Source organism: Topomyia yanbarensis, chromosome 2 (assembly GCF_030247195.1).
Source record: "Topomyia yanbarensis strain Yona2022 chromosome 2, ASM3024719v1, whole genome shotgun sequence".
Classification (NCBI taxonomy): domain Eukaryota; kingdom Metazoa; phylum Arthropoda; class Insecta; order Diptera; family Culicidae; genus Topomyia; species Topomyia yanbarensis.
Genome location: NC_080671.1, coordinates 89,917,870 through 89,932,563, shown reverse-complemented (window position 1 = coordinate 89,932,563; position 14,694 = coordinate 89,917,870). Strand labels below are relative to the sequence as shown.

At 34.5% G+C, this 14,694-nt stretch overlaps 2 protein-coding genes across 8 annotated transcripts in view; one reads left to right on the top strand and one right to left on the bottom strand.

Annotated features, from left to right (window-relative positions):
- The window catches only part of LOC131678804 (rab3 GTPase-activating protein catalytic subunit-like), a 231,918-nt gene that overhangs the window by 103,584 nt on the left and 113,640 nt on the right, over positions 1-14,694 (bottom strand). The window contains exon 2 of one of the 2 annotated variants that reach the window (XM_058959136.1): positions 12,613-12,731. The exons of the other annotated variant lie outside the window; for it this stretch is intronic. Coding sequence (XP_058815119.1) covers positions 12,728-12,731 — 4 coding nt within the window. The 3' untranslated portion in view covers positions 12,613-12,727. Of the gene's footprint in view, positions 1-12,612; positions 12,732-14,694 lie in introns of those variants that run through there. 2 annotated transcript variants of the gene reach the window in all.
- The window catches only part of LOC131678803 (leucine-rich repeats and immunoglobulin-like domains protein 3), a 570,421-nt gene that overhangs the window by 452,273 nt on the left and 103,454 nt on the right, over positions 1-14,694 (top strand). The gene's annotated exons all lie outside the window — the stretch shown is intronic.

Below are 14,694 nucleotides of genomic sequence, written 5' to 3'. Positions count from 1 at the left end.
TACTAGTGTAAATATTATTTACTGGATTCATATTCCAATATCTTAGTTTGTCATATGAGAACACCTCCTACGATCTAATTAATAGAGATAGTGCTTGTCTGCTTGGTCTAAGAGCAGTTTTGGTGTTACTATTTGGGTTTGTAGAATTTTTTAGCGTTTTCTGTTGTATACACTTTTCAGCAACGAAGTTTAACTACATTAAGAATTCTTCTGGCTCACAGCCCCTATAACACACTATAAAAATAGCTTACACCAGTTGCACTGGAAAACGACAAACGAATATACAATTTATATATAAAGGAAAACAGTGTTGAAAAATGCAATCACTTTCCTCCGCCATCACTGTCTGGTTGTCTTCAGTTCCTGGAACATAGGAAGCTGTCCTTTTGGATGTTCTTTAAAAAATCCACCATGCACAAATAGGATATATATGGTTAAATCCGACAGGAGAACTACAACCTGGAGCTGGAATGTCCTTTCAAATCGCATCACATCATCATAGCTGCAGCGGCAGAGTCCAACAAGGAAGCCAATATTTCTAGTTGCAGATTTATGGTTCTAACCTAGATATTTTTGCTATAGAGAGACAGTCAGTACTAGTGCTTGATTCGGAAGACACCAAAAAAAAATCATTCCCCATATGTCAAGACGACACATGGACGGATGATGGTAAAATTATGACAAATAATAGCATTTCCTACGGCTAGGGCAATTTTCCTTGCAGTAAAAGTCACTCGAAGATGAACTGCAAAATGTAAAGAATTTGGACAGAAAGCGATTCTCGGTGTTTGATGATGATGATGATGGTCATCATTTCAGAATATTAGATTTTCTTGTGCCTGTTTGTAACCGCATTCGTTCATCGCCATATCGTCGCTGTTGTGCTATCTTATGACAAACGCCATTTTGGGGTAAACTGAGTTAGATATTCCACATGACTTGCCTGAAAAATCTCTACAAAGTGACGTTTTTAGAATTTTGAAATTCTTCTTGGTTACGTAGATAGAGCGAGAAACATAATGAGAAATTGTCATTACTCATTATGTTCAATTTTGCTTCAAATCACTGTATCTAGGGATTTGCTCAAGTTATATTGGAGTTTTAGATGTTTTGCCTTTCTCAATAGAAAGGTATTGCAATTGCTCTGAAAACCGACTTTTTAACGGAGGCCCGGAGGGCCGAGTGACATATACCATTCGATTCAGTTCGTCGAGTTCGGCAAATGTCTGTGTGTGTATGTATGTGTGTATTTTTTTTTTTTTTTTACAATGGAGAAGACCTTTATGTCCTAGCCCAGTACACGTGCTAACGGTAGGGTCCAATCTACCACACGGGGTGCACTGGGGGCGTGTCGGACTCAAATGGTGACCAGCCATTAATACCGACTAAACTCCATTGGGCTCCGCCATCATTCCTCCCAGGAACTACCTCTCGGTATTACTTCTGGGGGGATGGCTGTACTGAATGTACTCATTCACTCTCACTCGCGCGATCATACATCCTGTATGAGGCTTACTTGGGTGCTCTCTCAATCACACTTTGATTCACTCTCAAACACTCCCACATGAGGCTGACTTTTGTGCTCACCTTTTACGTTCCATGCGAGGCTGACTTGTGTGCTCACCTTACTCATTCCTTGCTAGGCTTACTTTTGTGCTCGCCCTACCCATCCATGTGAGGCTGACTTGGGTGCTCACCCTATCACCTGATTCACTCTCAATCGTGCCACTCTATTGTACCTTTGTCACTCCCTCTGGCATCCCATGTGGGACATTTTTCTTAGGCCCCACATGTATGTGTGTATGTATGTATGTGTGTGTATGTGCGTATGTGTGTGTGTGTGTATGTGACCAAAAATGTCACTCGTTTTTCTCAAAGATGGCTGAACCGATTTTGACAAACTTAGTCTCAAATGAAAGGTGCAACGTTCCCATAGGCTGCTATTGAATTTCTAATGGATCCGACTTCCGGTTCCGGAATTACAGGGTGATGAGTACGAACACGCAGAAAATGTCGATTTTAATAAATTCTGCAATGAATGTATAAAGGTGAAAATTTTTCCAAAATATGACCACAACTGCTTCGATTTGTAGTATTAGGTCACTAACATCCATTCAAAGTCTATTTGGCCACATTGGCCACCATCATCGGTTCCGGAAGCCCCGGCGGAAGTATCTAAATTCAGAATAACAGTCACATCGGTTTCTCGGAGATGGCTAGACCGATTCGACTAAACTTGGCCTCAAATGAAAGGTATTGCATCGCCGTAAATGGCTATTTAATTTCATCCCGATCCGACTTCCGGTTCCGGAGTTACAGGTTGTGGCGTGCGATCACATAGCAAATTGTGATTCAAACCGATACTCCGATGAAAGCAAAAAAGGTAAAAATTTCGCTAAAATGTCTCTCAAACAACTTAAATTTGCTGTTCTAGGTCACCGACGGCCAAACAAACTTTCGTTGACTACATTGACCACCATAGACGGTTCCGGAAGTGCCCAGGAAAAGCGGCCATCTTTCAAAATTTACGAACTCACATCAGTTTCCCGAAAATGGTTGGGCCGATTTTCACAAACTTAGTCCCAAATGATAGCTATAGTATCCCCACAGATGTCTATAAAATTTCGTACGGATCGCTTATATGGGTCCGGAAATATAGACTAAATCGTCCGGTCACATATGAAATTCCCATATAAGTCGGAACTCTAATTTTTTTTCAAAGGGGGGACCCCATTAAATTTCAGAAATCGAATTCGTATTTTTGATGACAAACATCTTTAAAATGCATGAAACGTCGAGATTTTCTGTTATCTCGAAAAAAATTTTTTCTAAAAATCGACTTTTTGGGACTTTGCCGATTTCGCACCTTTTTTCAGTTCAATATTACCATGGCTGTTTTTTCTTTTTCAAAATTTCAGAACTAGAATAATGATTTATTTTCTTGTATATAGTTGTCATGTGTTGTATAATAATAAAATGTAATATATGCATTTAAAAGTTTTTAATGAATATAAACAACGCACACATTCTCGTGATTCATGATTGAGAAAGGCACAATTGCACCGCTAGGTGGATTAAAATAGGTTTTTTATGTGTAAAAATGTCTGAGGAACACAATGGCATAAAAAATTTTAAAAGAAAAATACACGTGTTGTGAGAAAACACAGTTTATGTTTTAAACTAGTAATATAGCATATTTGGCAACACTGTAACCAAAAATAACTATTTTCTCTAGATTCCCTGACTCAATTCCTCAATGCTTCTCACCGATTGTTTAGAGACAAAATGAAGACAAAGATATGAATAAAAATTAAAAATTGATGATTTTTTCTATGGAAATTTTTTCATGCACGATTATGACACGTCATACAAATTTTGCCATCAATACACGTATATGGCACCTGTAAGTTCGACTTTTCATCGTAAAAACTCGCAACATAGTCAACCGATCATCGCAATATTTGAGAGATTAGTAGAGAATAGATAGAAGAATAAATTGTCTTCTTTGGTTTTTTATAACATTTATAGGTTTCAAGATATTCAATCTCAAACATTAAAAATCGTTTTTATCGGAATGTTCTAAATGGCGCTTGTCATAAGATAGCACAACAGCGACGATATCTCGTGTGGTCATCTCTCGAGAAAATCCAGTCGAATGCGACAGATATAAATTGTGACATAAAAAACGAAGAGCGTTACGGTGAAAGTAACATAATGTGTTGGAGTGTTGTTCAGTGTGTTATAGTCAGTTATAGGGTAGAAAGATATAATGTGTCCCCTCATATTGAAAAGTGAAAGCCCTTTTTTATATGCAAATATATCTTACATGGACAACAAAAAATGTACAAATTTGGCTCAAGTTGTGTCCGATTAAGTTGACTAACTCTTAAAAAATCCATATGCTATGCGAACCATAAGCCTAAACATTGGTGGACGATTACGCTTCGTTACTTAACCTTCCGGCAGTCGCGCTAGTGCGCTGAGTGAACGCTGCTCTGAAAATCTAGCGACATCGTCTTAGAGGCTGCTCGTTCAGTGGGCCACAAGCGCGACTACCGGTGGGTTAATAGTGTACGGATTATTCGTCAGAGTTGGTCAGTTTATGTTAGACCATAGGCAGTCGTTTTCTAGATAACAATGCCAATAATCGAACAAATGTAGGCAAGTATATTGTTTTGGATCTAAAATATATCTTGGATTCATAAATTTCTATTTGGAAGTCTTTTTATGTTGATGTTTATTATATTTTCAAATTTAGAAATGATAGAAATCCAAACCCTTACTCTTTGAAACATATTAGTACATTTTTATAGCTTACTTGCATTTTGTGGTGCTTTTTTAATTATTTTTAGATTTGCTTAGCAAATTTGCAAATAAAAAAAACTTGTAATTTCAAGACTGTACAGGTCGCAAAAGCAGTTTATATGACCAGGGACACTTTCAATGGTTACTTGCTTTTCCAAGAATTCAAATACTTATTCTGGTAGTTTGAACTATTCCTTTGTCATGGGACTCATTAACCCATATCTCCAGAACGAGAATTCCGAACGAAACAATTCGTAAGCTACAAGGATGACTGGTAAAGATACTGCATTGCAATCGACTGAATCTTGTACTATCGACAAAAATATTATCCCCAACATAGTCAAGACACAATGAAAACTATTTACAGGATTACTGTACATGAATCGTATTCTTTCTGTCGCTCTCTGTTTAAGAGGCTCGAAAGCACATGCGATCTTATCTCATTTTACTATGTCCAATTACGCGTTAAAATATTGGGCCTTTAAATTCTATTCTGTGCAATTTTTTGAGAAAAACAAATTAAACAATCCAATTTCCTGATGACTAATTATGCCTTATCAATAAAGTAGAAAGGCCAGATAATCATAAACGACGCAGCCAAGAAAAGAAGAACGAAAACGAAAAGGTGGAAACAAAAAAATAATGAAAGCTCTAGAAAGTTTATTTTATATTATTTACCTATTTTTCAGATAATTGGATTTTCAAAAATACTTCATAACTTTCTGATACCTTGGTTCTCAAATTTGTGCAGTCTGGTTTATTCATTATATTTATTATTCCATTCCATATACTCATTTTTTCCAGTTCATTCATTTAATGGATTTATCGTTTTGTTTACTTTATTCATCCTAAATATTCGACTAATTTGAAATATGTGATCATTTCATTGCACCTATTTTTTAAGTCAGCTATCCTTTTTTCATTGAATGAATAATTCAAGCTGATTTTATCTTTTTTATTTGTTTCATTCATTGGATACATTCTGATCAATTTGTTTATTTCATGAATTTCATTCGCATCATTCATTTAACTTATTTTATTCATTTTTTCATGTTATGCATTATATTAATTTTTTTCAGTCCACGCATTTCATTCTCTTGCTTCTTTTTATTAATCTGATTAATTATTGTCGGTCATTCATTTTGTTCGTTTCATCCAGAATATTTACTTTACACAATTTAATTTATCGTAGTAATTTTAAACCTTTTCTGTTTTCGCATTATTTTTTAATTGAGTCATTTTATTGTTTTCTTTTTTTCTTTTTTTATTTGATCATAATTTTAATTTTGTTTTTGTTTTTATTAATTAAATTATCAAGCAACTATAACCTTAGCTTTAGACAAGAATTCGTAACAATAGCGTAAGGCTAATAACTGTGGCCACGCGCTTTTATTTGAGCGGTAACATGATGAAGAATTATCGGTGGAACTGAAGTTATTGTAATTGTTCTGATTGGATTCCACTGGAGCAGCGCTGCCAGACATTTTCAGATATCAGTGAAAAGTTATATTTTGACATATATTCGACGTCTTATTTTTTTTAAAGTTAATAAATCTTATCGATTTAGACTGTCTTAAGCTACCTTTTCCGCCCAACTGAACTATTGAAAACTTTGCAAGAGAAGTGTATTGAGGATCGGAAGGTTAAAATTAAGCAGTTTCTAGCACTCCTAGAAAAGCACCTATCTTGATCAAAACAGGTTTTTCATGTTTCTTCACTCCAACACTTTTAAGGAAAAACGGAAAGTTGGGCATGAAACTATTGATTTCATCCATATTATTCATTTGGTTTGCTCTATTGATTTTATTATTTTGTTGAATTTTTTCGCTGAATTCCTATTATTAATTAATTTTATTATATTCTAATGTTCCTCAGTTCATCTGTACTATTAAGTCGCTCCATTTTTTTAATTTTAATTCTCTTCTTTTTATTCATTTCATCCAATTTGTTGGTTTGAAATAATTTAAATTATTCTATTAATTTGATAACTCTTTTTTATTATTGTCCAATTTGATTTTTATTATTCATTCGACCCATTTAATGAATTTAATAACATTTTTTTCGCTTAATTATTTTTTTTAAAATTTTATTCGTTTTTTTGATTTACCATAATTATTGAGTTGATTTGAGATTTTATTCGCACGTGACTCAAAACTATGCTCATCTCACTTCTAATTGGGTGCCAACTTCACGTGAGTACTACAAACTGTTGATTGATCCAACAGTAATATGTATAAGAAATGTCTCATCTCACTGTTGGGTGGATTTAATCAGTTTTTTAGCAGTAAATGCGTTGTACAATGAGGTTTTTACTACAGTTTACTCTATGCACAATTAAAATATCTGAAAAAAGAGCTTTACTTTCATTTATAGTGTTTTGCAATCGCGCACGAAATTTTGAAAATATTGGTTTTCATGAAATGGGCTTCAAAGTTTTTAGAAATAAAAAGAAATCAAATTAAAAGAAAGTTACAGGCGTGAGATGTTAATCAGCTATGCTATGAAACTTTGCAAGAATGGTCTCAGATAATAATTCTAATTTTTAGTGGATTTTCGATTTTTACGGTTTAAAAATAAGAACGGTTTTCGTATGCTACCCGACGTTTCGGCCGCTGGTTTTACCATTTTTCAAGGGAAATATGTTATCATTCTTCGTCACAACTTCGTATGCCAACGATGAGCGGGTGGCACACGATGTTTTGACGAAGAACGACAACATATTTCCCTTGAAAAAGGCCAAAACCAGTGGCCGAAACGTCGGGCAGTATAGAACAGCCGTTCTCATTTGAGGAATTCCAGGAAGATCCGTCCGGAAATAATTAAAATCCTGACCGACCGTCTTATATTCCTATGAAACTTTACACATTTCATCAGCATGGAAGACTAAACATTTTCCACAATCAGTAAGATTATTTTGACTCAAGAGCATATTTTTATAAGGGCGTAAACATTTCTACGTGCATTCATTTCAAAATTTTTTTGTTCGATTACTGTATTTTATACAGCAAAACTTTCCGAGAACGAATCAGAGAATGAATATTTATGTACGAAAAAAATATACACTGAAAAAAATGTTGTGTCATTTTTCACAAAAACAAAAATTTGTGTAAAAATTTAAATTGTAAAAAAACCCATTTTTTCTATTTTTTTAAATTTTTGTCAATAAAAACCACAAGAGAAAAGAAACATTTTGAATGTGATTGTATGATGGAAAACTTATCTGTATAATTTTTTTCAAGCAATAAATTTATACATGTTTTTAAATTTCATACTAATTGACATACAACACAGTAATTTTATTACAGAATATAATTCTAAGTCTCATTTTAAATCAAAAAGTATTTAACAAAAATCTTCCAACATGCGATAGTTTTCGAGATATTTGAAATTTTGTTCCAACAAAAACAGTTAGTTCGTGTGATTATGCCCTTTTTCAAAGTTATTCGCATTACCCCATCATAAAATGTCAAAAATCTAATGTTTATCGTTTTAAAGACGTAAAAGGAACTTTTTCAGTGTATTTGGATCATAGAGAAGCTTTCAATAAAAAAGTTTTCCTAACAACAACTTTTCACATATTTTTATAATTCACACTATTTGCAGTCAAATATAAAATTTTCTTTTTGAAAATGCTAATCACAAAAATTTTCTGAAATGTAGTAGTTTTCGGAATATTTCAAATTTCGTTTCAACAACACAATTTTTTAGTTGTCTTACGACCTTTTCAGAAGTTATTCGCGTTTCTCCATAAACAATAATAAGTTTTTCAAAAGGCCCATAACATTTCCTGTAACTTTCTCTTTGACATCAAGGTGATATTGTAAACCATTTGAAAGCTATACGAAAACATTAAAAATACTATTCAACCATAGGCTCTTATGATTAAATTAAATAGTTCGGTCATATTTTGGTTGCTTTCGTATAGTTTTCAAATGGTTTACAATATCACCTTGATGTCAAAGAGAAAGAGACAGGAAATGTTGTGGGTCTTTTGAAAAACTTATTGTTTATGGAGAAACGCGAATAACTTCTGAAAAGGTCGTAAGAAAACAAAAGAATCGTGTTGTTAAAACGAAATTTGAAATATCTCGAAAACTACAACATTTCAGAAAATTTTTGTAATTGACATTTTGATTTAAAATAGCGTGTAGAATCATATTCCAAAAGAAAATTGTATATTTGACTGCAAATAGTATGAATTATAAAAATATGTCAAAAGTTGTTGTTAAAAACTTTTTTATTGAAAGCTTCTCCATGGTCCAAATACACTGAAAATGTTTCTTTGCGTCTTTAAAACGATAAGCATTAGATTTTTGACATTTTATGATGGGGTAGCGCCAATAATTTTTAAAAAGGACATAATCACACGAATTAACTGTTTTTGTTGGAACAATATTCCAAATATCTCAAAAACTATCGCATTTTGGAAAATTTTTGTTAAATGCATTTTGATTTAAAATAAGACTACGAATTATATTCTGTAATAAAATTAAAGTTTTGTATGTCAATTAGTATGAAATTTAAACACATGTATAAAGTTATTGTTAAAAAAACTTTTTTACATTCAAAATATTTCTTCTCTCTTTAGGTTTTTGTTTCTAAAGTATAAAAAATTAGAAAAAATGGGTTTTTTGCAATTTCAATTTTTTAACGCAAATTTTTGTTTTTGTAAAAAATGACACAACATTTTTTTCAGTGTATATTTTTTCGTACATAAATATTCATTCCCTGAAACTCGTTCTCAGAAAGTTTTGCTGTATAAAATACAGTAATCGAACAAAAAAAATTGAAATTATTGCGGGTAAAAATGGTTGCGCCCTTTTGAAAAATTGCTCTTGTATCAAAATATTACAATTATTAGAGAAAATAATGGAGATTCATAAACCGAATACAACTTCAAAATTTCGTTCGAATCGACGATGGTCATATTTTGTGGTCGGCCCTCTTCCAGACCGTAAAAGTCATCCGGTCGTTTTCTACATTCCAAAAATAATTCGAACGATTGAAGCAAAAAAACGAGAAGTTGAATCACAACATAGTTTCAATGCAGTACTCTCCTTCAGGAGTAATATAGTAAAGGGGAACGTGTTAACTGAGCGAGTCATGATGCGACTTCACAATGATCCCACTAGCAATCAGAACTTTTGTGCTTATGGGACATCATTCGCGACCAGTTGTTTGCCTGTGAACACTTGTACCTGATGGCCAAATCGGTCTGCCAGATACTGATGAGACGAAGTTGGAACGCAATTTCAATGCTTACTTATGTTAGTCATGCACAAAATAGTGTTGTTATTTTCTTCTTAGCGATGTGTGGAGTTATTGTAACCGTTTCAATATTTCACACATTTTTTTTTAGCATGTTTCAGAATTAATGCCATTTCTAGCATTAGAAACCTTTTCAAGTATTGTATGACTTTTTTAGACTTTTTAGGATTGTCAGAATATTACAAAAATCTTTTCCCTTTTTGGGTTATCTTTTTTTTAAATTTCTCCATGTTTTTGAGCTTGTAAAAATCTTTCAAGCTTTTTCAATAGTTTTGATATTTTTACTTATTAGTTTTTTTATACCTCATTAAACCTTTTTAGCATTGAAAACATTTTTCAAACCTTTTTACCTCTTTATTTGTTTAACCTTTTAGGACCTGTCGAAATATCACAAATAATTAAGATTTAAATCTTGGAAATTTTTTAAATTTTCTAGAATACGTAATATTTCGACATTCAACAAAACAAAATCTGTCCATCGTCTCTTGAAATATTCCACTCGTCACTAACCTTGCATTTCATTCGTCTTCGTCATAATAATTACGAACTCTTTTCGAATAAACTGCGAAGTGGAGCAAAAAACTCGACAAATCACCCGCAACGCTCGCTAGATCATACCCTTCTGGATCACTGCTTTGGCTGGTTCCAGTGAACCGAATTAATTTAACGGCTGTTCAGTTTCTCTTCGCCAGCGATTAATGTGGAAATGCTTTCCCAGTGCTTAAAAAAAATGGTTGGCCGAAACCGGAAAGGAATATTCCGGTTTCCGACCGAAGAAAGGAAGTAACGGACCGATATTTGTGTTCCGATGCGTTCGAGCTTTCCTGTGACCGTTTATGAAACGGTCTCCGAATAGTATTAGATCTAGATTAAATAGGAGTGTTACGACTAAAACTGGCTTTGTAACTGTCCATTGCAAGTAGGATGCAAAATCTGGCAAACCATCCTTAGCTTACAAATACTTTGAATCAGATGTTCGCAGGATTTATTTAAAAAGTAATACAATTGTCATTAATCTCAGTTTCAACAAAATTTACCCTAGCGATGAAAACCAAACCAATCACAGTTATTTCCAGTTACTCTCTCTCGTCTCCAGAAAAGAAATTCTTGATTTATGTTGCTAATAGAAACAGCAAACGAACTATCTATTGCATTCTTCAATATCCAATAACTGCATTAGCCAGTATGTGCTTCAATCGCATTTCCTTTGCCCACTTCCCTGCTGATGAAATATCCCAGTTGCAGCAGAAATGTGAGCCAGTTCCCGGCATGTGGAGCAGGCTAATAGCACTTATCTGTTTTTTTCTACTTCCTCCTGAATCCGGATCCTTTTCCTGTATCACCATTAGCCACGAGCAAGCATGACACATTCGTCGTCACCAACGACAACACCGACGACGACGACGACGATGATGACAGCAACGAGATGTGCAAGCTCAGAACCAAGCGTGTTATCTTAAATCCACTTGAAAGAAACCTTGCGTACCTTTTTCCCTCAACTTTGTTGCCCGATTCTTCTCGCCCCAAACTGGTTTAGCAAACAAAGCGTCAAGAAAAGTTGCACAATAAAACTTGACACCGAAATGAGAGAGAAAGAGAGTCCGTATGTGTAACTTCAGAAGAAATCTTTGAACTTGCAGTTTCCGCATCCACTTGATCTGAGTTCCAAACTGGCATGGTAGACTCGAGTGGAGCTTTGATTTCCGACGGGAATCCAATGATGCGGCTGGTTGTAAGTGATAGATTCCCACCTTACACACGTGTGAGTGTAAATGTTTGTTCTTTCCTTCCGAGGAAAAGCGGATCCGGATCGCATCGCAGCTGGATTCTAAATTGCAACGAAATAGCACTCAACGGCACCTCAACGAGCGAGCTGAGGTCCCATCCTCCCTAATGTGATTGGCCGTATCGTCCAGTGGATTGTAGTGTGGCGTGATATGAACAAGTTAGGAATCAGGTGAAGAAATTGTATGCGAGAAGTGTTTTGTGATGATAGCTGTAGGAAAATTACTGGACCTGTCCCAGGTCTTCAAGCGCAGGTTGCACATATGTGCATTTTAATAGCGATAACCTTGGTTCAACAGAGTAGAAATGTTTAGCCTAAGGCGGTGAAATTCCTTTGAACATGGTGGATGAAATGATGGTGAAAAATGTCTAGCTCTAACGGACCGAACGAGTGAGTGAGGGAGCTCACGTACACTGATTGTAGGAAATGTCGATAATAGCTTTCCGTTCTCTGTATAAAAATCGTGGCAAGACAGAATACTTTGACAATAGTACTTTGCTGTGCCTATGCAACTTACCATGCTACCATTTGGCCTTGCTCGTCATGCGAAGAGTTTAATGCATGCAGACATTCATCATACCAGTCGCATAAGCCAGCCCCGGCAGAATCCAAGATTAACCATAAAACTGTTATGGCCAATGCACAAATCTAGTTAAGTCATCCATGAACTGTGAAACCACTATATTCAATGGTAGGATGCTTTTTCATCACAAAAAAGATTCTCTCTAACCTATAGCATGCTCAGGGCCACATGCATCCTTATAATACAACTACGAACGTATAAGCATTGCTTCAGATTCTCGTAGCATGTTCCGGCGATTAAAAGTTTTCCGTTTGACGGCAAGAATCCAGCAGAGGAACACATCTCACAAGCCAACCATTTGGACGGGTTTCGAGAAGGAGAACAGCAAACGATGCCAGAGTAATGCTGTGCATGACAATCCTAAAGAATTGTGCACCTCGCCGAAGGATTATAATATATTGTACGGGTTATGATTAATAACCGAGACATGGTGAGCCCTGTTCCATGATTGATGGATGTGATAGCCGAGCAGTGCGTTGTTTGCACTGAAAGGGCCAATCATGCAGATCAGCAGATTGTTCGACGGATTAGAGCTGACTGGTCCACCGGAATCATGCTGATATATTGCCCTGCAAGGTGCTTACCTGGTACAATTACCACGGATTCGTCGAGCAATTTACACCACCATGAAGCCCCCGTTATTGCAGGAAATAATTCGCTTTAACACGATTACATTACAGTCCGGGTCGGGTCCCATGCATGCAATCGCGCAATCGATAAGCACGTGCCGAAACTGAGCAACTAAAGCGCATCAAGGAATACCGAACCGTACACATAGTTGCTACTCACCTGAAACGAAACGAAACGAAAGAAAATGTGGATAAAACATCTTGTCATTGAATCAGATCTAAGCTGGAAAACATTTTCTTGTGCAAGCATTTGGCAAAGAAATTCCACTGCAATATGTGCAAACATCTGCTGCAAAACCCATCCAGCTCCTGCCCCCAAAACAGTTCGGGTTCGGAAAAATTTATGCTAATACCGACGGCAGTGGCCATTTTCCAACAGTTTGGCTTCATTGCAGAACCATTGAAGAAGGAAAGGCTTAGTATATGGGTATGGGACTCGGACACCGTTGCTGTTGGATTTGTTCTGCTCAAAGTTTCCGGGTTGATCCCAGTGGGAATTGAATTGTAGATAATAGCGGAACTGGAAAAATGGTCCATAAAATTTAACGAACCATTTATTGTATTTTAAAAAAAAAAAAACAAATCACACAATTGTCGGAGAAGGTTCCTAGCAACTGGAGTGGATTTTGTGAGTCTCGTGTGAGTTTCGTTGGCAGATTGTTGATTGTCTTGATTTGCCACAAGCGCAGACGTTATTCAATTTTGTTACCGGCGTAGCAATTGTTTTAGATAGAATTCACTGGGATCCAATAAAACCGGATTCATGGTAAGAAGGGTTTTTATGTTCTTATATGTACAAAATCTTATATTTGGCATGAAATATTCCCCAAAAGATCACTAGTAGTGAAAAAATTAAAGCAGATACATATATTTTTAAATTTTTGCGAATTTTAGTTTAACATTTTAGGAAAAAAGAAAACCTTTGCATTGCTACGATATCTCAAAGCTTCGGTAATTCTATTTCTCTTTCACCAAAGTGAATTTGAAATTTTTTGAATACAACATGTATGGGTCATTCCACGTAAGATTTAACACAATTTGAATACCCTCCAAAAAATTTTCTTGCATTCTTTAGCCAAAAATAATCGACACGTATTTTTTGAATTAACTGAATATGAATTTTTTCAAATTACTAGTTTTTGAACTTTTGAAGTTTCTAAAATTGAACATTTTTCAATCACTGATAACTCGGAAACGATTCGATATATGAACAAAATATTAAATAAATAAGTTGCGTTTTCAAATGATCTTATCTAAAAAAATTATTTTTGTTATATAACTTATGAAATGTGCAATTATTAAAAACAAATTGAATTTTTTTTAAGTTGGAAGAAATTTTATTTACTTATTATTTTCTTTGAATATTTAGAATCATGTTAAAAAGTTTGTGTAAAAGTTTGGGAGTGGATGTCAAAATACTTTGCGATATATTACAATTTCGAACTTAAAACAAGTCAATTTCACATTAAACGCCCAGTTATAGGCCTGTTATAATTGGAATATCTCGTAAAATACTACGAGTTCCATTCTGAAATTGTGACACAATCTTCTTAATATAATTATGTTATCAAAAAAATTGTTTTCGGAGCTACTTTAAAAAAATGATTTCCTTCTAACATTTGCAGAATGCGTCTTATGCCACGTCAAATTTACTACTAAAATTTTAGTTCCCTCCTTTTTTGCATTCGTTTACTAAAAATCATTGGCACGAATTTCTTGCTTTGGCTGAATATGATATTTTTTCAAGTTATGAGTTTTTGAACTTTAGAAAATATTTTTATAAATTTTATAAGTTTTATAAATTTTAAAAATTTAAGAAAATTCAACATTTTTCAATCTTTGATCATTATTAGCTTCTAACATTTACAGAATTCATAAGTCACACAATAAAAACAAATTTTACAAATAAAATTCCGGTGAGATCATGCAAAAACGCAACTTTTATTATTTAACGATTTTTCCACATATATAATAGTTTTTTTTATATATGTGGAAAAAGCGTTAAATAATAAAAGTTGCGTTTTCGCATGATCTCACCGGAATTTCATTTGTAAAATTTGTTTTTATTATGTAACTTATGAATTCTGCAAATGTTTGAAGCTAATAATTTTTTTAGCTTTTTC